Source organism: Hyalella azteca, unplaced genomic scaffold, assembly GCF_000764305.2.
Source record: "Hyalella azteca isolate HAZT.00-mixed unplaced genomic scaffold, Hazt_2.0.2 contig13497, whole genome shotgun sequence".
NCBI lineage: Eukaryota > Metazoa > Arthropoda > Malacostraca > Amphipoda > Hyalellidae > Hyalella > Hyalella azteca.
The window spans coordinates 41,892-64,962 of record NW_025943417.1 but is presented as its reverse complement, the minus strand read 5'-3'; the positions used below and the strand labels follow the sequence as shown (position 1 = coordinate 64,962).

The window sequence follows — 23,071 nt, the reverse complement described above, 5'->3', positions numbered from 1 at the left end:
TTGTACTTATGTCGACGCTAATTTCATCACTCAATGCGCCTTTTAACTTGATAATGAATGATAGAAACATTCGAAACGTCGTTAACGAAATAAAAATGTCCATCGGTAACCTGATTTTCGATTTGCCAGTTCAAACTAAAAATATTGTTCGATATATTGAAAAAACTAATAAGAAAATTGCGAATAAAACAAATTCTCTGGTCTTCAATGAAACCTGATTGTCATTTATGTGAACATATGTTCCTCACCTATGTTCATGTTCACATATATAACTGAATAAAAGTTAAATCCAGTGAGTGACATTAAATTTAAGTTTACTCGCTATAGATATTTAAAAGTTTCAGTAGTATAGGTTTATTGGTAATGGTATAAACTATAAAGGATCACATTACTTATCACTAACTTATTAGCGTGCATGAAATGCTCTCCAGTATTGATGGTCAGGATGGATAATTGACTCTCATTTTGCCCAGGCAGCGGCGGGGCGACTTCTGCGTTGTGAAACAAAATGTTCCCTTCCTGCCAGAACAAAAAAATTATAATTTATTAGCAAATGAACTCGTTAGAACCCGTGTTCTTAAATTATTAAGCACCTTAGTTTAACACGTTAAAGTGGAACCCTAATTTTCTCGTAGGTCTTATATGCGTGCGTTGGGATTTTTCAGACGTGCAGTGTACGTGGGGATTGTTTGTGCGGGGATATTTTTCAGCATCCGACGTTCTTTGGAAAAAATAAACAATGTTAAATTATTTCACATTTATTTTTACTTTTGACTAGAGTTTCATTCAGTAACTGATTTCAGCCATTGCCATGACGCAGCGTCATTGATGCGTGTTTCATCAAAAGCCTATACCTGCTAACGCTTCGTCATTCATTACAAAAATAAAACATGTAGCTGAAATAACTGTTATTATTATTAACCAACATTAACCATGAACATTTAAATTATTATCAATCGATAAATTCATCTTTTCTAATGTCATTTGTACCCAATGATTCGTCATTAACAATCAAGATTAGTTGAAAATTAAGGATGTGAAGAACTTGCAACTACTAAAGTCTATCACTGTTGAAAAATGCTTCTGAAATGAACAATTCTATTACAAATTAAGATGCAAACACGATTCAGTTTCAAAGTGTCGCTGAAGAAACGACAGGCCTACGATGCCACGAAAGGCCTACAGGATTTTTTAACTGGCGTTCTTGTAGCCGGCCTCCATCTTTAAATTATACCATGTCACGGTTTTTTTGTAAGTATGGTTCTGGTTTCAGATTTTATATTAAAAGAAAACTGCGTCATGATTGAATATCACGAGCCGGCCGGCCACTAAAACTCCAGTCAGACACTTTTTACGGCGTTTTTTCGAATATTGAAATATATACGCGTATATGGCTCTATTTTCATAATTTGCATAATAAAAATCTTAGACAAATTTTGGGCATTTATCTTACATTATTACGCAAATCACAGGCATTAATATTATATTACTTCGCAAATATTAGGCATTAATATTATATTACTACGCAAATGTTTGGCATTAATATAATATTATCACGCAAATCTTATATAGGCATTAATATTATATTACTACGCAAATCTTAGGCAATAATATTATATTATTACGCAAATCTTAGGCGTAGGTATTAAAAAATGAATTAATGGAAATGAAAGGCGACACGTAGGAAGCCTCCCCACCTGCCGCGTAAAGGCCATGTTAACGCTGAAGCCGTCGCCCGCACCAGCGCCCTGGTCCTTAAGGACGTCCTCCGCCTCCTGCAGCGTCTGGGCGGCCAGCAGCGCCCGCGTCAGGAAGTACGGAGCTGAGGGTTTTAGGATAATTGCTGTAGGATTGAAACTTAAAATTATTTCTAGCCGAATATATTAGTTTTATATATGTTTATTTAATAAGGTACATTAAAAATAATTTTCAGGGATTCAATAATTACTAGAGTGATAACGAGCAATTCCTTTACAATGACTTTGTTGCTGAATTTGTTTATATTATTATAATTAATTCGTTCATATATTAAAACCAGTGCGGAAGACACTGTGCGGAGGACGCATAATGGATATTGGTGCAAATCACTTAATTGGCCGAAAAAATTGGCACGTTACCACACATTATAGCACAACTAATGTTACTTGGAAATTAAAACGCGCAATTGTGCAACACAACGCTTACGTGTACAACAAAACCCAATCAAGTGCAACCCAGCACATACACACGCAACAAAACATACAGAACACAAAACAGCACAGCATATGCATACACACATGTCTAGCACATCACACATGTGCAGCGCAACACACTCACGTGTCTTGGCCACGTGCAGCACAACACACTCACGTGTCTTGGCCACGTGCAGCACAACACACTCACGTGTCTTGGCCATGTGCAGCTTTGGCCACGTGTAACACAACACACTCACGTGTCTTGGCCACGTGTAACACAACACACTCACGTGTCTTGGCCACGTGTAACACAACACACTCACGGGTCTTGGCCACATGTAACGCAACACACACAACACAACACACTCACGTGTCTTGGCCACGTGCACGTGTGTGGGGAAGAGCACGTTCACAGAGAACACTAAGCCGTGTTGGTTGCAGCTCATGCAGAAGCCTGGCAAGTAGCCCGCGTAGCACAGCGACGTGAAGCGTTCGCTCCTCGCCTTCTTTTCAGCCTTAACGCGATTTTTTTAAACACATATTATTTCAAGTTTTAAGTTTAGAATTCCATTTAAAATCATTGGTGAGAATCAAAAATTTTGTTCTTGATATGATACTTGTCTCAAGGAAAATTTCAGAAACATTTAAAAAAGGCTATAACTCAATTTTTTTGGGGTTCTTCGCTTTTAAATTTTCAACTTAGCAAAAATAATAAAACTATTAGAATAGTATATATATATATAACTATTTTGAGAGAGTACTAATAGATACAATTTTTGGTGTTTACTGAACTAGTTTTCTGAGCCATGAAACAATATTTTAGAAGATGCTATCATGCTGTGCAATCGTAGAAAACCATATAATATGAGCTATTTTTAAAGGGAACTACACATATTTAGGCATAATTTGGTATAAGTTCTTATTTAATGCAATTTCGGTTAAAGCCACTGATGAAGAGCCGCAATTCTCAACAATTTATTGTTTTTTTTTCGTTCGCTTGCATTAGACATTTAATATTTAACAGTTCGAAGATGTAAGGTTTACAATGGACATTTAAATTTGGTGACATGATCCTGGAACTAAATATGAATGGTTATTCATAAACTAAAATGAAGGTTTTAATTTATTTAATATAATTACAGCGCTTTAATTGAGTTTTTGAAATGTTGTTGACGGATCCAGAAGCATTGAGTTTATGGATACAACTCAAAATTAATTTTGCTTTTAAAATAATTTAATTGTTTGAAGAATCCATGGGTTTCAAAATAATTAACTGAAGACCGTCTTAGATAATGAGGGCTTCAGCTGTCGCCAGCCTTGCAGCGTCGGGACACCGCTTACGAGGCTGGTCCCCGAAAAGCTTTACGATAATAGCTGATGATTGGAAATTCAACAGGAAATATATATACTGTTTTTGTTATTGTTGCTCGTTATCTTTAGTCTACTGGCACTAGATATGCTGTTTCTGTTACTGTTACTCGTTGTCTTTAGTCTACTGGCACTAGATATATACTGTTTTTGTTACTGTTACTTGTTGTCTTCAGTCTACTGGCACTAGATATACTGTTTTTGTTACTGTTACTCTTTGTATTAGTCTACTGGCGCTAGATATGCTTTTTTGTTACTGTTACTCCCTGCATTGCCACCTGACACTAGATATATGTGACTAAACCTGAGCCCACAAATGAGGTTTAACAGTTTTATGACGTTGGAAAGTTTGAGTTAGCACCTGTCCAGGCGACGTTGTTTGGTCTTCAGTGATGTGTGCACTGACGATGTAGATGTGATTCATCACTTCGTTGAGCGCGTCCTCGGTGTGGCCCAGCAGCGGCTAAATAATTTTCAACATGTCATTAATACTATACTGACATTCTACTACAATACACATTCAACTACAACACGTAATTGTTTAATTTTAACACGTAGGCAACAATTATACTCGTTCAACTGCACACAAACATTCAACTGCACCACACATTCAACTGCAACACAGATTCAACTGGTACACAGGTACAACTGAAACACACATTCAAATTACTCCATTCCACCCGTACCCGCCCCCCGTTCTACCCGCCCCGGGTAGTTGCTGCAGACGGTGGAGCAGCCGTGGGGCGGCTTGCTGCTGGTCTGCGTAGGGGCGCCGCCCCCCAACATCTGCCGCCCCACGTGCAGCAGCATCAGCTGTTCACCATCACAGCATCAACAAATAACATTAATTTTATTCGTGTATCCTTGTTCCCTGTTCACCTGAACATTTTTAAATTAAATGAAATACAAATAAACATTACTAGTCTTGGTTAAGATTCATTTATCTTGGTTACTTTCCGTTAGCTTGGCGTTATTAAATTATTTTCACATCAAGGTATTGTTATGCATCACGATCTGGAAGCATTTACACGAAAAAATGTGTCGTCATGCTATTTCAAGCAATATCATGCAATAATATGCATTGTCATGAACAATCATACTGTTTTATGCACAAACATGCAGTACGTTATCTCTCATCAGCATGCATCATTATCATGCACCATCATGCACCTTTGTCCCCCATCATGCAAAAACATGCACTATCATGAACTAACATATGCACTAATGTACTAACATGCATTATCATGAGCTAATATGTGCTATAATGTACTAACAAGTACTATCTTGCGCTAACGTGCACTAACATTCACTATCATGCACCAAAATGTACTAGCATAAACTAACACGTGCTATAATGTACTAACATGCACTATCATGCACTAACGTGCATTACCTTGCACTAACATGCACTATCATGCACCATCATGCACCACTGTCCACCTTCATGCACTAACATGCACCATCACGCACCACTGTCCACCTTCATGCACTAAAATGCACCATCATGCACCACTGTCCACCTTCATGCACCATCATGCACCACTATCCATCTTCATGCACTGTCATGCACCATCATGCACCACTGTCCACCTTCATACACTAACATGCACCATCATGCATCACTGTCCACCTTCATACACTAACATGCACCATCATGCACCACTGTCCACCTTCATGTACTATCATGCACCATCATGCACCACTGCCCACCTTCATGCACTATCATGCTCCATCATGCACCACTGTCCACCTTCATGCACTATCATGCACCACTGTCCACCTTCATGCACTATCATGCTCCATCATGCACCACTGTCCACCTTCATGCACCATCATGTACCACTGTCCACCTTCATGCACTATCATGCTCCATCATGCACCACTGTCCACCTCCATGCACCATCATGTACCACTGTCCACCTTCATGCACTATCATGCTCCATCATGCACCACTGTCCACCTTCATGCACTATCATGCACCACTGTCCACCTTCATGCACTATCATGCACAACTGTCCACCTTCATGCACTATCATGCTCCATCATGCACCACTGTCCACCTCCATGCACCATCATGCACCACTGTCCACCTTCATGCACTATCATGCACCATCATGCACCACTGTCCACCTTCATGCACTAACATGTAGGAATGGCACCCTTGCCCCCGCAGCCGTGCCCTCGAGCTCCCTGAGGTAGTGAGGGTAGGTGCCCCTCAGTAGGCCCAGCGTGGCGTCGTAGGCCTGTCGCCCCCGCTGGGTGGTGTAGGCGGGCAGAAGCTCTTGGTGCAGGAACGTGAAGTTCTTCAGGAAGTCTTCGATGAGGCCGCGGAATGTACGGCCCTGTGGCGTCGGTCCATTATTATTTAAAAATTAATTTTTGTGTATATTTACGCGGTATATACTTCTTATAAATGTATGCTTACGTAGTGTGTGTTTCTTTTGTTATTATAGTGTATGTTTTTACGTACTGTATATTTAATTTCTGAAGTATAGAAGTATATGTTTATGAGAATGATTTCTTTCTCTCAGGTTACCAGTGAAATATCCAGGTTTGTGCTTCAAATCTATGTAAAAGTTCATTATAATCAGATTGATCATGCAAGTTTGTTGTAAGAAAATACAATAATGTTGAACTCGTGCAATATTCTGCAATACCTACTTATTTTACTCTCATTCACCAGTACAGTTTACAAAGAAAAATTGATGAGTGTATTAATTTAGTTCGATTTACCCTGATCATCAGTTAGTGAAATCAACCAAGTTTAGCTATTTAATTGGAAGTAAATAGTGGATTTAGGTTTGTAATTTATATCAACTATAATTTTCATTTTAGTTCAGATCGCCCGTGTAGATTTACTGTTGACGTTGGCGTTGTTAAGCTCATTTTCCACCAACAATGTAATAAATCTCTTATGATAATCACCATCACTCAAGGGTCGTACTATCAAAAAAAGGTATGAGTTTTCGTAACTCTGGCAGCCAATCACTGAAGTCATTTCAAGCTAAACTCTCCAGTGACATACGCAAAATCGGCCGCTACTCTCACTTAAGCCGCTACATGAACTTAATTAGGCCGCTACGCCTACTTAGGCAGCTACAGGGTGACACAAAAAAAACAGAGCTCATAAAAAGTTGAATAATTTCCACAATTACAAAGAGTTTTTGTGGTATAGAATTGAGATTTTGCAGATGTTGGCTACATAGGTTGTACATAATTCCATAGAATTTTTGTTTCAAACTGAATAAAATTTCAGGAGTTATAAGACTTTTAGTGAGCTCTGTTTTTTTTGTGTCACCCTGTACTTTCACTTGGGCCGCCACGTGTACTTAGGCCGCTAGGTGCACGATGGCCTCTACGTATACTTTGGCCGCTGCGCGCAACTAAGCGAGTTTTGAAAGTACGGCCCCTGATAATTTAACATAATTCATATGCGTTATAAACACTTACGATGTCGTATCCCACGTCGTAATGAGAACCTCGCGTGTACAGAACCGGGATCGCCTCCCGTCTGCCTAAACTCTGCTCAGAACTAGACATCTGCAGGAGGCAACCTCGAACAATGATTAGGATGATTGTAAGTAACGAAGTGACTGCAAATGATTAAGATAACCATTAGTACTGATATGACTGTTAATTGTTTTAAATGATCGTAAGCTCTGAGGTGCATATAAATGACTCAAATGATTGTTAGTAGTGAGGTAAGTGAAAATGATTCTGAAGCTTGGAAGAACTGATGAGATCGTAGCTTCAACTCATATGAATAAAAAAATATAACTCAGTACTCACTGCAGTGAGTGACAGAGAGCGCATTTTCTTGTTGACGAAAACGTGAAGTCACGGACGGACAGACGGACGGACATGGCGAGCACAATAGTGCATTTTTTTTCCATAAATGAGAAAATGCGCAAAAAATCAGTTGAAGGACTGGAGACAAAGGCAGCACATGTAGAAATGCAGCTCATGTGCATCTGTTGAAAGTTAAAGAAAGAATTCTTAAGCTGTTGCAGCGTTGCGATGAAAAGTCTACCTGTCTTCTCAGGCCGGGAAAATATTGAAAATTGTGCCATATGATATCAAAGTTTACGTATATTAGCTGGGTTACTGATGTGTTAATCATACCTCTATTAGCAACTAATGTTTTAATCATACCCTCAGAGTGTTCAACTAACGATAAGTTTGTTTTAGTTACTCCCGTGCCGATTATCAATCAACTAGAATAGGTGATTGTCAGATATCTAATATAAATCAACATTTTAGGACGTTGATAGCTTACCAGCTATCACTCCATAGTTCGCCTCTATGGATCTAATTACTATATGGTGCAATTATTATTCTTCATTTGATTTCATTTTTAGACAAACGCAAGCCTGACGAAAATCCCTGAAAGTAATTTTGAAGAAACTCTAATTATATGATTCTATTTAGCGGTAACTCTTCATCTAATGTAATTTCGTGGTGATAAAAAGCCATCAATCTCTACCTACTATATCCTTACATGACAAATTAATTCATGATTTATCAACTCAATATCAGTTTCCTTATTAATACTTCACTTCCTTGTCAAACTATATATCTTGAAGATATCATCTACTTTAGAATCTATTTTGAAACATTATTGCCCGTAACATTATACATGTAGATAAGCCTGGCGCTAACTCCTTGTAGATACCATCTACTCAATTAATAACCATACGACAGTAACTCATCACACAGTAACATTCTAGCCTTTTAGGACACCTACAAGCCAAGCATGCATCTTCAAGGCAAACAGTAGCAGGATAATTATTTTTAATTTTATTGCAACAGCGTACGTAACACGTAATGTTATGTAAGACCTATTTTATGTAACATCTTTGTTAAAAAAATACCTATTCTTATGTAACACATATTTTATGTTACATCTTTTTATGTAACACTAGTTCTTATCTAGCACATATTATTTGCGACATCTTTTTGCATATCACGTATTTTTATGTAACATTTTTTCATCAAATTTCAGATTTTAAGCAAGACCCATGCTTATGTAAGAGCTAATTTATTTAAATAAGCCCCATCACTGGCACCAAGACTGTGAGCAGCACCAGGCGTGCTGAGGTCTGCCCTGAGCCGCTGTGTGCGCTGCCCAGCAGTGCTGGAGCGCTCCGCTATATGGCTTCCCAGAGAGGATTATTGCGACAGAATATTATTATAAATTTTATTTCAAAAGATTCAAAAGTCGAACATTCCAAATAACACTAAATTTTGTAGAAGGATTAGCTGCATGAACTGCTGAACAATAAAACTGAAACCAAAATATTATTTTTGTTTAGATAATTTAAATTGCTGAAGGGAAGTAGAAAGAAATTTAGAAAGGGGACGGCATTGAATGTAAAGGAAAATAATTCCGAATTAAAGACTGTTGACGACTCGACGTGATACAAAATATAAAGAATAAATGTAATACATGAATTATATGAGAAAATGATCTAAGATAAAGACTGCATTGATAAGAAATTAAGGCAGCGCTGAGTTTATATTATTGGAAGTTAGATTTTTCTGACATATAACATAACATAACATAATGAAGTCGGCGCTGTAGAGTAGGCCTGATGTGGCCTGTCGCCGATTCTTTTTTTCCTTTTCGTGCCTTGTTCACAGAAGATCTAAAATCGTGTCATTTGACCGGATCTTTTCATGACTGACGATAGTTTGAAGTAGCTACTAGACTTCTACCGGGTTCGATATGGTGCTAGGCATTTCAAATCTGAACATATATTTTTCCATGGCTTTATCTAGTCTGTTCTTGAACGCGTTCATACTTGGAGCACCAACGATGTCATCGGGGGGGCTGTTCCACATGTCGGTGATTCGAAGCGAGAAGAAATTTTGTGGCGTGGAGAAGTTGCAGCGCAGTTTTTTTAGCTTATAGCCGTGGCCCCTGGTTTTGGTTCTTGTTTCAAATTCTAGCAATCCTTCGGGGCCCTTGTATAAACCACGAGTATATTTGTATCCTTCAATGAGGGGTCCACGCAGACGTCGATAACTGAGGCTTGGAAGCTTCATAATCTTTCATCTTTCCTCATAGGACTTGCATTTCAAGCCCGGAATTATCCTTGTTGCACGTCTCTGAACATTCTCTTTTAAATTTTTGTCCTTTTCAAATCTCGGTTCAAATATCGGTAATATCGTAAATTAATAATAACAAAATTCTCTTTTCATGTTGTTTAAGCCCCTGAGGGAAAGTATGTACAAAATTATAGTATTAGAAATTTTACCAATTCATGTTCCATTTAATTAAAATTGTATTCCGTTTTACTGTAACGGAGACCTTAAAGATTAAGTTAGATTAAGTATCGATTTCGAGAGAAATTTTGAAGCATTAAGGGCTGAACTTTTGACTGGCTTATGTGATACGGAGGTGACTCATATGGTGTTCTAGGCTACTGTATTGCCCGCAGTGACTAGAGTGCAATTCGCTTCCTATCATCTTTTTGATTTAATGCATGCTATGGGCCCTTTATCATGATTGATGCATGCCACGTTACTATTTGGTTTGACCCAACTTTAAGTCGTCTCTGACGCATTAATTAAACTTGGCAGTATTGCCGGCTTTCGAGCCTATTAACTTTACGCCTTGTGGCGCTTAACCCTATTAATTTAATCACGTTGGGTCTACCAAGTCATTTATTAACATACTAACCATTGCACTCAATTGCACTTGCAAACACCTATGTACCTCTAAACGGCTTTCAAGCCACTTCTAAATTTACCCCAGCGGTAATAAATTAGAAGGTTAGTCGCGAAATATTTATTCTTAACTTTGCATAATTTGCTCAATATATCTTGATCCTCATAATGATAAATTGCATACGATCTGTCTCTTATACACATCTAGATGTGTATAAGAGACAGGTCTTGAACACGTTTCTTGTTTAGTATAGATGTCATGTACACGTTTCTTGTTTATTATAGATGTCATGAACACGTTTCTTGTTTAATATAGATGTCATGAATATATGTCTTGTCTATTATAGATGTCATAAATACGTTTTTTGATTATTCTAGATGTCATGAACACGGTTCTTGTTTATTATATATGTTTTGAACACGTTTCTTGTTTAATATGGATGACATGAACACATGTCCTGTCTATTATAGATGTCAAGAACACGCTTCATGTTTATTATAGATGTCATATACTCATGTCCTGTCTATTATAGATGCCATGAACACGGTTCTTGTTTATTATTGATGTCATGGACACGTTTCGTGACAATTATAGATGTCGTGAACATGTTTGGAGTCTATTATAGATGGTATGAACACGTTTCATTAATACTGAAGATGTTATGAACGCGTCTACAGTCTTTATACGTGTCATGAACACGTTTCTAGTCTATTACATATGTCATGAAGATGTTTTGTCTATTATAGATGTAATGAACACGTGTCCTGTCTATTATAGATGCCATGAACACTTTTCGTGTCTATTATAGAAGTCATTAAAACGTTTCCTGTCTAGATATTTTAAGATATTTTGATTGAATAAATAATGTAATGTATAGTCATGACTGAAGATTTCAAGCTGCATCATCTGTAAAGATATCGTGGAAACCAAAGTGTGAGAAAAGCAACAGGTGCTTTCATTTCTGCGCCGAATGCACAGAGAAGGGCCGTTGATTAAGTTTGTTCTGATTGATCAGTAAAGATCACTAATCTAATTGATCAGTAAAGATTCAGTGGGCCCATATAAACTTGTAAACTATATTACAAAGCGGATATGCTTTTTGCTTTTAACTGACAATTAAAGTTGTATGAGAAACGCAATTAAAAGTAATCTTGCCTCAAACAATAATAGAACTATCAAATTTAATGATTCAATAAAATTCAATAAAACAAATCATTTAATAAAACAAATCATCTTGTAAATCATATTGGTTTCAAAATTTAATAAAAACGCACTTATTTAAAGCCAAATGGGAGAGGTCAAAAGATATTTTTAACTTGCATCGACCATTTCTTTATAAAATAAATATAATTCTTCTTTATACTCCCTACTGTAATGTGCAAAATAATGTAGCAGCCTCGTGTTTTTAAGTCTTCAAAATTCTGCTACCTCGGCTTACAATTTCGAAACTCCCGAGTTTATTTACTTTGCAATAGAACCAATTTGAGGGCCCAAATCACCTTTTTGGAAGCGAGTTTTATTTTACGTCACAGGTGCATCACAAATGAGACAATTTGCATTCCATAAATCTTTAATGGAAGCTCGCAGAGGATTTTATTGGTCGCATGTAAAGCAGCGCCTGTTCTGCATAAGAGGCTTCAGAGCTCCGGCGGTCATTTTTCCTCGGCCGTATGTTAAATAAATTAGGGATAAATATTTAATATAAATGCGAGGTTTAATTAAGAGGCTCGCCCCCAAAATGAATGTGCCAAATAGTCCGAATAATGACCCACTTTCTTTTATCCAGGGCATTAGCAAAAAGGCCGACGTAGCTCTGATACGGGCAAAACTGTGTCAGGATTACCAACACAGTGAAAAATGCCTCGCTATTTGGACAAGATCCCCGTCATTTCCCTGAGTGATCCCACAGTGAGGAACGAAGCTCAGCCTGTGACCACTCCAAATAAAATGTATAAAAAAAATTTTTAAAGACCACGTTTTTCATGTGGACTCAAAAGTAGAAAATAATTTTTCGGCAGCTGCTGATCTCTGTTTGCTTTCATTCTCTTGGTCTTTTGTATTTCAGTTAAAATATTTTACAACATCTAAAACGAAAAACGTGGGGCGCATGAAACACGTTGTTGCGAGCCAATTTACTTGACTTGATGTACGTATCGATGATACGATGCGTATCATCGATATACGCAGTCTAAACACGAATATCCTCTCGAGGATGACGTGCATTAAAGGTTCCAACCCCTCTGCTTGTGAGTTCCTTTAGAGTTTATACGCCTGGAAACGTGCAACAAATTATTATTATTGTATTGTTATCGGGAGCGGAGCTTCCCTAAAAGTTTCAGAGCGCTAGCTAATGGGAAAGTTGGTGAAATATCGATTGCAAGATTTGATCATCACAGACACGAAAGCGAGCTAAGAAAAACGTGGTAATAAAAAACAAGCCTTTGGAGTGTTGGCTTTGAAGCGTTCTATTCTTTAAGCCATTGTTGCTCGAAGGTTTCTTTAATATTATTTATTCATTTATTAATTAATATGTATCACCGAGAGAGTTTGCAGTATTTATTAGGGGTATTGCTTAAGTTAAGCTATTATTATTCTTGATACTAAAATCAAAATTAAAAATTACTAGCGTCTAAAAAGATTCATGTCTCAAGCCGTATTGAAATAAGTTCTTCGTTTCTGTTCCAGTGCGATGGATCAACTGACGTCTGTTCTAGCTGTTAGTTTAATAAATATAGTCTTTTGTTTTTAAATTTTACATTAATGTCTCACTTTCAATGATTATATAAGAATATTCAACTTTCAACAAAGCAGGGGGAAAAAATCCTGATCAACATCCGCATAACTTATGCAACTGACAATACAAACAATTCAATCTCTTTACATAGATATTGAAAAGACTTATAGGACAGTGCATGCAAACACGAGCATCAAAAGAAATAATGCAACAGGAATCACCGATCATGTGCTTGGCTATCATTCACCATGCAATGTATAATTCAGGTGATTATATCGATGAATAATACGTCCACGTGCGTTTTAAGCATGCCAAGGTTTGCATTATTGCCTTGTAATTTATTTATAATAACAACTACATGTTTAAAGCACTTAGTATTTCGTTGAGAAAACATAATACGTACTAAGGTTACTGGATGAGTGTAGTAAAAAAAGACTCAAAATTGCATATTAAAAATACACATTTATGCAGCGCTCTGTTTCATAGGTGTTCGCTGGCTGCTGAATTAATTGTCACTTCATTTCAATTACGCTAAGATATCAAGACGCATGTTCGCACGTTTTATTTGTCAACTGAACTATTAGCAGTTTCGTTGTTCACTACGCTAAGAACCAAAAAACGTGTTTACTCAACTAAAAGTTTGATTAGTTCACTCTTTATTGCGATAACATATAAAAAAATATTCTTCGTCGACCGAATTATATCCTTGTTCATTTATTATTACTCTCAGAAACCATTAACATCTTCGATTTTTTTCTCTTTCAACAAGTTATAGGTTAGTTCACTCGTTATAAATGTTATAATTTTCAACGTTAATGTAAATTCCTTCCAGCCTATTGTCTATACCTTGCATTTTCCTCCTCCATGTTTCTCCTTCCACCATATCTGCTTCATGATGAAGAGACGCCCAGTCTCCTGCAGGTGCAGGATGGCCACGTCTAGCGCGTCCTTGTGTGGGGAACCTTGGTCCGGTACAACCAACATCACATTCAATAATCTATCACGTCAATCGATAGAAAGTCTCTATCGGCAGGAATTAATATATGAAGGACATATATCAGCAGAAGATCGTTATCGGAAGGAATTAATATAAAAAGGACACGTATCAACAGAAGATCTTTATCGGGAGGATGTAAAATAAAACTGGTGCAAATAAAATGATTAAAGTCGTTTAGTGTCATTTCGAGGCACTTGATAAACGCGTATTGATGAGAAGGGCTTTTGAATGTAAAAAGTGATTTTTTTCTTAATTAAGATTGAATGGTTCATGTGTATGTGTATAAAAATCTTATGTTCAATTAAGTTCCTCGCACCTGACCACTTACAGTATCTCGCCACTCATATCGTCTAGAGAATGCTTCACAATGTAACAAAGTAGATATCAGATCAGGAGGCAATAGATCGGTTAGGAGATTTAATAATAATGTTCATTCGGTCTACAGGGTCCGCCATATTTATTGCAACGGATGTTTGCTATATAAAAATAAATTGGTTTCTAATAGGAGACTTTTCTTTTATAATGAAGCTTAATATCATCTATTAATTCATCTATTTTATATTGCAGAAGTCTAAGGTGTCTAAATTTACTATTACTTATGGCAGTAGATAGAAATGCAATTGTAACCCTTTATGAAAAGGGCGAGAGTAATTCAGTCATTGTGAAAAAGCACCAAATTCGTCGTGAAACTGTGTGAAAGGTGGCAAAAAAATTCAAGGAAACTGGTGAAACATGCATTCGACCTGGTCAAGGAAGGAAACGAAGTGTCCGAACAAAACAATTGGTCAAAAACACGAGGGAGAAGTTGAGGAGAAACCCTCGTCGCTCAGCTGCAAAGTTGGCTGCAGAAGCAGGAGTCAGTCAGACATCAATGCGTAGAGTCCTCAAAGATGACCTCAAAACCTCCCCTTACAAGATGCTAACAAGGCATGAACTAACAGACCGTCACGAACGAATGAGGCTCGAAAGATGCCACCACATTCTGGATCTCATTGAGGATGGCACGCTGCCCAACTTGGTGTTCAGTGACGAGAAAAAATTTGACATTGAACAAAGCGTTAACCGTCAAAATGACAGAGTTTGAAGTCGGGATGGATCTGTGGCAACCAGAACAGCAACAAGACGTCAAAATCCAATGTTCGTGATGGTTTGGGCCGCGGTAACCGCCGCATGGAGGTCCCCACTCGTTTTTGTCCCCTCAGGAGTGAAATTGAACAGTCAGCGCTACATTTCGGACATTTTGGAAGCTGTGTAACATGTTACCTTGGGCCCCTAAACACTTCAATGGTTCACCATGGAGTTTTCAACAAGACTCTGCCTCATCACATGGCTCAAACATGACCCAAAACTGGATTCAGGATCACATTCCAGCGTTCATTAGCAAAAATGAATGGCCCTCAAGAAGCCCCGGGTAACACAAACTTAAAGTTCGCTTAGGGACAAACACCCAAGGCCATGCTGGCAGCACCACCTTTTTGACGGCCACCAAGCGCCGTCCACAGCGACACTAAGAAATCAACTGAGCTTGCCGAGGTTCGAACCCCCGACTAGCTCCTCTTATTTCGGTGCCGCCAGCACTGCGCATACAGTGGCTCTAACCACTGCGGTGATATTTTATTAATAAGTAACTTTTTAATCATCATGAAGACTTAACGAGATGCTAAAAGTACAGGACGCAAATTTTTCACTATAAACAATAATTTTTCATCAATTTGAACTCATTGCTTTCTATTGAAATTAGATTGAATTTTAATAGAAAGCAATGAGTAATTTTTACATTTGTTAAGGATTTAATGAATAGGGTTCATTACTTTTCGCGATCAAAATTGAAAAATATATATATATGTTATAAAATATTTGCCATTAAAGGACAGTACGAATATTTACATTCAGATATTGACATACCATTTGAAGAAATCTTCCGTGCACAGATCCGAGATCCCGTACTACACATGCAAATATACACCACACATGTCATGCTACCACGTCGCAAGCGAAACTTGTGTGAACACTGTTGTCAGTACAAAACATGTCATGATATCATGCACACTGAAAGCATGCATGCCATCGCTAGTTGCTACTTGCTAATATAACACATGCCATGCTATCATGCACACTACAAGCATGCATGCCATCACTAGTTGCTACTTGCTAGTACAACACATGCCATGCTATCATGCACACTACAAGCATGCATGCCATCACTAGTTGCTAGTACAGTGACGCACCTTAGAGCACTTCCCTTGCCCTTTCTTCCACCACTTCCTCTTGAGGACCTGGATGGTCGAGCTCTCGTGGAGAGACAGTACGGCGTCACTGATGACGCTGGTGTAGGGGGACCCTGTGTAGTGCCAGTGTTATGATCATCACACACACACACCACACCCTTTGTATATACAACGGTAATGGTGAAGAGGGAGTCTCTGTAGTGCCAGTCTTATGATCATCACACACACACACCACACCCTTTGTATACAACGGTAATGGTGTAGGGGGAGCCTGTGTAGTGCCAGTGTTATGATCTTCACACACATACCACACACTTTGTATACAACGGTAATGGTGTAGGGGGAGCCTGTGTAGTGCCAGTGTTATGATCATCACACACAAAGCTCTACCGCGGTACATGACGGCACTGCCAGGCATTGCACTCATTATTGATGAAATACGAGGCGTGTTCTTAAAGTAAGTACCACACCGTTTTGATATAAGAAAAACAAGAAATAAAATTTTCAACATATAATTTAGTCACTCGAAAGGTCATAATTTACAATTCTACATAATTCCTATTAATAAATAGTAATTTATCAAATCTTGGGCTCAGCTTTTTATATGCCATCGTCGGAAAAGCTTGCCGCCTGATCAGACAACGATTGTTTCACAGTCATTTTCACTCCGTCAATCATTGCCATGGCGCTGCTTGTATTTTGGTTTAACGTTGGCTACCCATGCACGTTCCATCGCCTGAGACAATATGACTTGGAAAGTCTCCTCCCCCCGTTAATGTATCGCTCGAGAAAACTCAATGCACCGCCAAGCTTTCGGTCTTGTGCTCATCAGTCAAAATTTGGGGCACCCAGTACAGTTTCCGGTAATTTATACTTTCGGACACAATTATTTAGACAGAAGGAAAAATTTTCAGTTAAGGACGAAATAAATAGTGCATCATCTGTTCTCTTTCACTTTACAGTCCATTTTTCCAATCAGATCATCAGTAATGACTGACGGTCTCCCACTTCGTTCCTCACCATGCATGCATGTTTGTTCAGCCATCTTCACATGCTCTAAACTATTTCCGCACTATCCCATCACTCATAATGTTTTCACCAAACACTTCACTGATTAATAATTAAGCGATGAATGTCAACAGATTTAAAGCCTTGAGCACATACCGTACTGCAGAACGTACTTAGCAGTCGGTGGGATTCTCAATAGGTGAAGGGATTTTAAAATCCCATAAGCAAATGCAGACTTGATGGGATGGCTCCGTACTGGCGTCTGTGTCTTCCCAACACATGTACAGAAGCTACTCGGCGCAAATGCGCTAAACGGCGGCCGTATCACTGCGGCGGCCTAATTTTAAAATGGTGCTTACTCTATAACACGCCTCGTATTAAATCATATTAGTTAGTTTTCACTATTCAATTAACCACACTCATGTAGGTGAGTTTAAACTTCAATGAGTAAACGCGACAATTGACAACTCTATGATAAATCAGTCAAGTTCCCACTATTAGATCAGTAACATTAAGTTTTCATATCAATGAAGATGAAGTTGTTCAATTGCGATGCTTTGGCTACAATTAATTAATTTATAAAAATAATATTCCCGTCCACATCATCAAATGCAGCTAATTTCAATTTAATTACGAAAAGAAGTAAAATTGCTAATAACCGTCAGAGGCAGGCTCTTAAGAAACAATGCCTGAATTATGAGGTATTAATTAAAGGCAGAAATCCGGATGTTTTTGCTATGATTGTCGACATAATGGTTGCTAACTAGAAAAATTATTTAAAATCTTGAATAGTTATAGGCGGTATTTTAATTTTTCTAAGACTAATTCATATAGTTAGTAAATCACTCCGGGGAGGGGGAATAAAACCACTCACTCATATGTATACAAATACGAGTAGCTGAGTTTAAGAACAATCGTAAATGGTTATATTAACCACCATGCCAGGGCTCACTCAGGTCCGTACCTGCGATAAGTCGCGCCGTATCATCGCAGGTCGGGTCTAATATATATCATGGTAGAGGCCTATAATATATATCATGGCAGATACATATTAGGCTCCGTTATATATATCATTGCAGATAGGGTCTAACTCTAACCTATGTTAATATTGCGTGACTTGAATATAAATTGTTATCAAAAATTCTTTTTATAAAGAACTTTTCTATGTCGTGTTGCATTAGGCTGGTTAAATTTGTTGGAGCGTGGACGAATGAATAGAGCAGCTGGATGCGTGATGATTGTGAGGAATGTATAATGGAGTGAATTGTGAGGCGATGTATTAGGAGGAATTATGATGCGCTCTTCTGTAAGTAATTATAAGGCTGTATGAGCAAATATGAGGCAGCGTGCGGCCGTGCATATTTGCTGCGGCCGTGCAGACAGCATGAGGCAGCATGAAGCAGCATGTGGTAGCCCTAACAAAATATATATGTGGGCCCGATTTCGAATCAGGTGCCACCTATAGGATTCGTGGAGCACGCAAATCAGCGTGCTCCACGACCGCTTCACCTATGACCGCTTCGGCTCAGGGTTTGAAGAACAGCCTCTAAGAAGCTTGCAAACGCGGTATGACTCAGCTCGGCCAACCCTTATCATACTCTCGGGTGACTATAAAGTCGGAGATGAGATTCTGACCAGAAGCTCATTTTAATCGAGTAGTCACGTAAACCCAGAATAACTGCGCCAAGTGTAGCGAATATTCTGCTGAAGCCTAAGCTGTCCCCAAATTTTGTTAGGAGTATGAGAAAGAATGAGGCAGCCTAATAACCTTCCTATCACCCACCAGGAGGCAGGGCGATGCCGTAGCTCTTGGAGTCGAGCAGGCCCCCCACCTGCACCAGGTCGCACTTCCGCTCCGTCACGTACTCGATGCTCGTCGACTCGCTCAGGAACGCGTACAGGCCGTTGTCGTCCTGTGGGGGCGGGAGTTGAGGGGTTGAGGGGATAAGTGAGGCACTAGAGTGGGGTAGGTTAGGGTGTGTGTATGCGGGGTTGGAGGGGGAGGGTAAGGGGTCAAGGGTGTGGAGGGGCAGTAAGAGTTGGGTGTGAGGGAGTGAGCGTGACAAGGGTGGGGAGCCGTGAAAGGAGGTATGAGGGGACAAATGTATTAACGGCATGAGGGTAGAGGGGGCAGAGGAGCAGTTTTTCCGGCAAATGCAATATTGTACTTATAAATAAAGAATTTTTCCTTCTCGCCGGTTTGCATTTTATTGATTGCAGTGTTTTGACCTTGTTTTAAATTATTTTAAATCCACCATATTCAGGATAGTGAAGAATTTGAGGAGTTGACAGTACCTGCACGCGCTGGTAGCCATCAGCGTTGGAGTCAACAAAAACGCCGGGAGTTGAGTTCATGTATTGCCACATGCGCTGGTAGGTCGGTAAGGTCGAGTCTCTGTTACAACAAAAAGTTCAACTATACAATACATTGAATAATGAACATCACTATTTATAAAATGCTACTTCATAAAAAACAAGGTAAGTTTTAGCACTTTAAAATTAATGGGTAAGATTTAAGAATTTATTATGAAATTGTGACTCCGCGCGATACTTTTACAGGGTCAAAACAAGCACAAACTTTCACGGGTGTAAAATTGACTAACAATCCAGCATTGTTTCATTTGATTAAGAAACAAAGGGAGACTACATCGTTTCATTTGTTAATGACGTAACGGATGGCATTGTTCCATATGATAATAAAGTAACTGAGTCTTTATAGTTTCATATAACAATAACATAACTGAGCCTACATTGTTCTACATGAGAGTTCCCCAACTGAGTCACCACTGTATCATCCGTATTATAATAACTCATCCCTAATTATATCAATTTATAGGAACATATGTAACTGAGTCGGCATAGTTTCTGACCTGAAGAAAGCCGCTGTAGACCCTGATCTATAAGCGCCATATTTGATCTTGGTTTGCTTGGAGAGGTCTTCAGCAGACTCTATGGGACTGTCCATCCGCTCGACCGTGAGAAACGCGGCCAAGTTAGCCGTGTATGATGAGATCATAATAAGGGTGAAGAACCACCACATCCCCGCCACCATTCTGGTGGACACCGCACTGTGGTGCGCACATAACCATTATTATGATGAAGGCAATTGACGCATAATTATAAATAATTGTGTCACATCAGTCGTGGTTGAGCCGTGTCTGACAAGGTGGATGTGCGTGCTGGGCGGGCTCACAACTGGCATTTTCACTATGGCGTGTAACTATATTTATGCATTTTAGGCTAAAGTGTTTCAGTAAAAACACTGAAATGAATTCAGTGAAAGAGAATGTGAATAAAGAGTCAAATCGAGTAAAAAGTGGTTCTCAGTTTACACGAAGAAGAGATTCTCAAGAGCAACAAGTCATGTGGACCAGACGGCTTCCATACTAGATTGCTCAAAGAATTAGCAACCGCCCTGGCCGGTCCTTTGACACTATTCTTTTATATAACCTTGAACGAAGCTAGGGATTTTGATCTTGGATCAAAGTCGGCCGATTCAAAAACTACCAACGGGCCGATTGGAAAGAAGCTCAAGTAACACCATTTTCCAAAAAGGCGACAAGAGGAGCCCCGGTAACTATCGCCCTGTCAGTCTGACAAGTGTTGTATGTAAGGTAATGGAATCTGTAGTGAGGGATAGGATTATCGATCACTTAACTGTCCACCATCTCCTATCAGACTGTCAACATGGTTATTTCAGGTAGATCCTGCACCACTGACCTCTTGTCTACGTTGACCGATTGGACTCGCCTGCTTTACGAAAGGGAGCCAGTGGATGCATTGTACCTCGACTTTGCCAAGAAATTTTACAGTGTTTCGCATGAGCGGCTGTTGCGTGAAATGAAGTCTTTGGGAATAGAGGGTAATTTACGCCAATGGATCAGTGATTTGAACGATTTCCTAGTAGGTTGACGATAACATGTCAGTATTAACGGAACCGTGTCAGACTGGGCATCAGTGCGCAGTGGCGTGCTTCAAGGAAGCTTTCTTGGGCCTCTTTTGTTCGTTACTGTCCAGCGTGTGCTATATGCATGCCAACAACGCAAAAATTGATAATACAGTTAAGGATGCGTAAAAAAAATTCAACTGGAAGATGATATTGATAGTTTAGTTCTTGGGCTGATCAGACGCTCTTATGAGTCCCTAGATGCAGAAGCAATGAACCTGTTGGTTTCGTTTTCGTGCGCCGAAACCTAGAGTTTTGAAGTGCCGTGTGGTCACCGAAACTTGAAAAGGACAAAAACTAAGTAGATAGTGTTCAAAGGCGTGCAACAAGGATAATTCTATGCTTGGAGGTGATGTTTTATGAAGAAAGATTATGAAGCTTCCAAAGCTCTCTATGGGGAGGTATACCCTCCAGAAAAACTTTTTGTTTATGGACGGATCACTCTGAAACTTGGTAAACTTATGTAAAACAGAATTCTAAGACATTTTTGTTCGTGTGATTTTTTCGGACAATTTGATAGAAAACGTGAAATTCATAGAAAACGTACAAAAAAGGGGGTACTGTAGAAATCTATCTCCTCCTAGGGTTTTAAAGCTACAGCGATGGGACATATACCATTCTATTTGTAAAGACCATACCAATGCAGTAACACGGCTCGATTTTTGATTTTTGCTTTAGTTTTTTTACAAGTATTTTTCCATTTTTTTTAATTTTTTCTCATTTCCCCCCCCCCTTTCCTCCCATTTTGAATCCAAACTATGCACAAATCTAAAAAAGGGCCGTGTTACTGCATAGGTATGGTCTTTCCGAATAGAATGGTATATGTTTCATCGCTGTAGCTTCAAAACTCTAGGAGGAGATAGGTTTTCCGTGACAAAAAGTTGAACTTTTCAGGACGGCGCGACAAAGTCCCACACGCCTTGAATTAGTCACTAAATGTAGCATAGCTACCAAACTACAGGCTTCTGTAGCCTAATTCCACTCAAGAATGCTAGGGGCGACTTGCAGAACACCACTCCGCACAAAGCGAAGAGGGTGACTGCAGCTTGATGTTATTGTATGATGTATTGTATTGATGTTAATCACCCAGGGTGACTGGGTGATTTGTTATTTTTGGATTATGATTATTGAATGACATACATCATTATTCATGAATTGAATAAGAACTTAGGAATAAACTAGATCATATTCATGATGATGCTACACAGTCAAGACAGTAGTGCTTCTTATGTGAAGGAACATCATCACAGCGCTGCCATGGTGCCGTATTATCAAAAATAGTTTTTATAAGCGAAGAGGGTGACTGGGAGTTTATATAATAAATTTGATAGAAAACGTGAAATTCATAGAAAACGGACAAAAAAGGGGGTACTGTAGAAATCTATCTCCTCCTAGGGTTTTGAAGCTACAGCGATGAGACATATACCATTCTATTCGTGAAGGGGGGCCGTGTTACTGCATAAAGGGCCGTGTTACTGCATAGGTATGGTCTTTACGAATAGAATGGTATATGTCTCATCGCTGTAGCTTCAAAACTCTAGGAGGAGATAGGCTTCAAAACTCTATCCTCTAGGAGGATAGGTCTCACGTTGGGAGAAGTACCAGTTATGTTGGGAAGTACCAGTTATGTTGGGAAGTGTCAGATGGTTATCTTGTGGAAGATGACATTTATGATATCAGATGTTCACAAGCATTTACCTACGTCAATGCAGTAACTCAGCATTTTGCTTCTGCATCTGTTACTACACCAATATTTGTAGTCTCAGCGAGTGAATTACCTTGGGTCTATTTTGTGAAGGAACTCCACCCCCCGCCCCCCGTTAAAGCCCCGCTGTGTGCGTAAATATTGACGTACATGGATCGCAGGGTATCGTTGAAAAGCTCAGACTGTCAGCTTTAAGATGAGACAAAGCATGTAACTGCAGCACAACTCAAGTAGAAACTAT

The 23,071-nt window shown here is 39.0% G+C and overlaps 2 protein-coding genes across 3 annotated transcripts in view; both read right to left on the bottom strand.

Moving 5' to 3' along the window:
* Positions 1-7,136, bottom strand: part of LOC108665674 — a 13,729-nt gene extending 6,593 nt beyond the window's left edge. Inside the window, exons 1-7 of one of the 2 annotated variants that reach the window (XM_018152449.2) lie at positions 6,993-7,136; positions 5,687-5,884; positions 4,245-4,355; positions 3,904-4,005; positions 2,545-2,689; positions 1,698-1,822; positions 404-519 (exon numbers count right to left, since the gene is read on the bottom strand). In XM_018152449.2, coding sequence (XP_018007938.1) covers positions 404-519; positions 1,698-1,822; positions 2,545-2,689; positions 3,904-4,005; positions 4,245-4,355; positions 5,687-5,884; positions 6,993-7,082 — 887 coding nt within the window. In that variant the 5' untranslated portion in view covers positions 7,083-7,136. The remainder of the gene's footprint in view (positions 1-403; positions 520-1,697; positions 1,823-2,544; positions 2,690-3,903; positions 4,006-4,244; positions 4,356-5,686; positions 5,885-6,992) is intronic. The other variant, XM_047883701.1, reaches the window with a different exon arrangement.
* An 8,997-nt stretch (positions 7,137-16,133) lies between these two features.
* LOC108665672 (glutamate receptor ionotropic, kainate 2) overlaps positions 16,134-23,071 on the bottom strand; it is a gene marked incomplete at its 5' end in the record, with an annotated part of 43,877 nt that continues 36,939 nt past the window's right edge. The window contains 4 exons of the mRNA XM_018152447.2: positions 16,134-16,284; positions 18,963-19,092; positions 19,475-19,574; positions 20,050-20,247. Of these exons, the coding sequence (XP_018007936.2) occupies positions 16,148-16,284; positions 18,963-19,092; positions 19,475-19,574; positions 20,050-20,247 (565 nt within the window). The remainder of the gene's footprint in view (positions 16,285-18,962; positions 19,093-19,474; positions 19,575-20,049; positions 20,248-23,071) is intronic.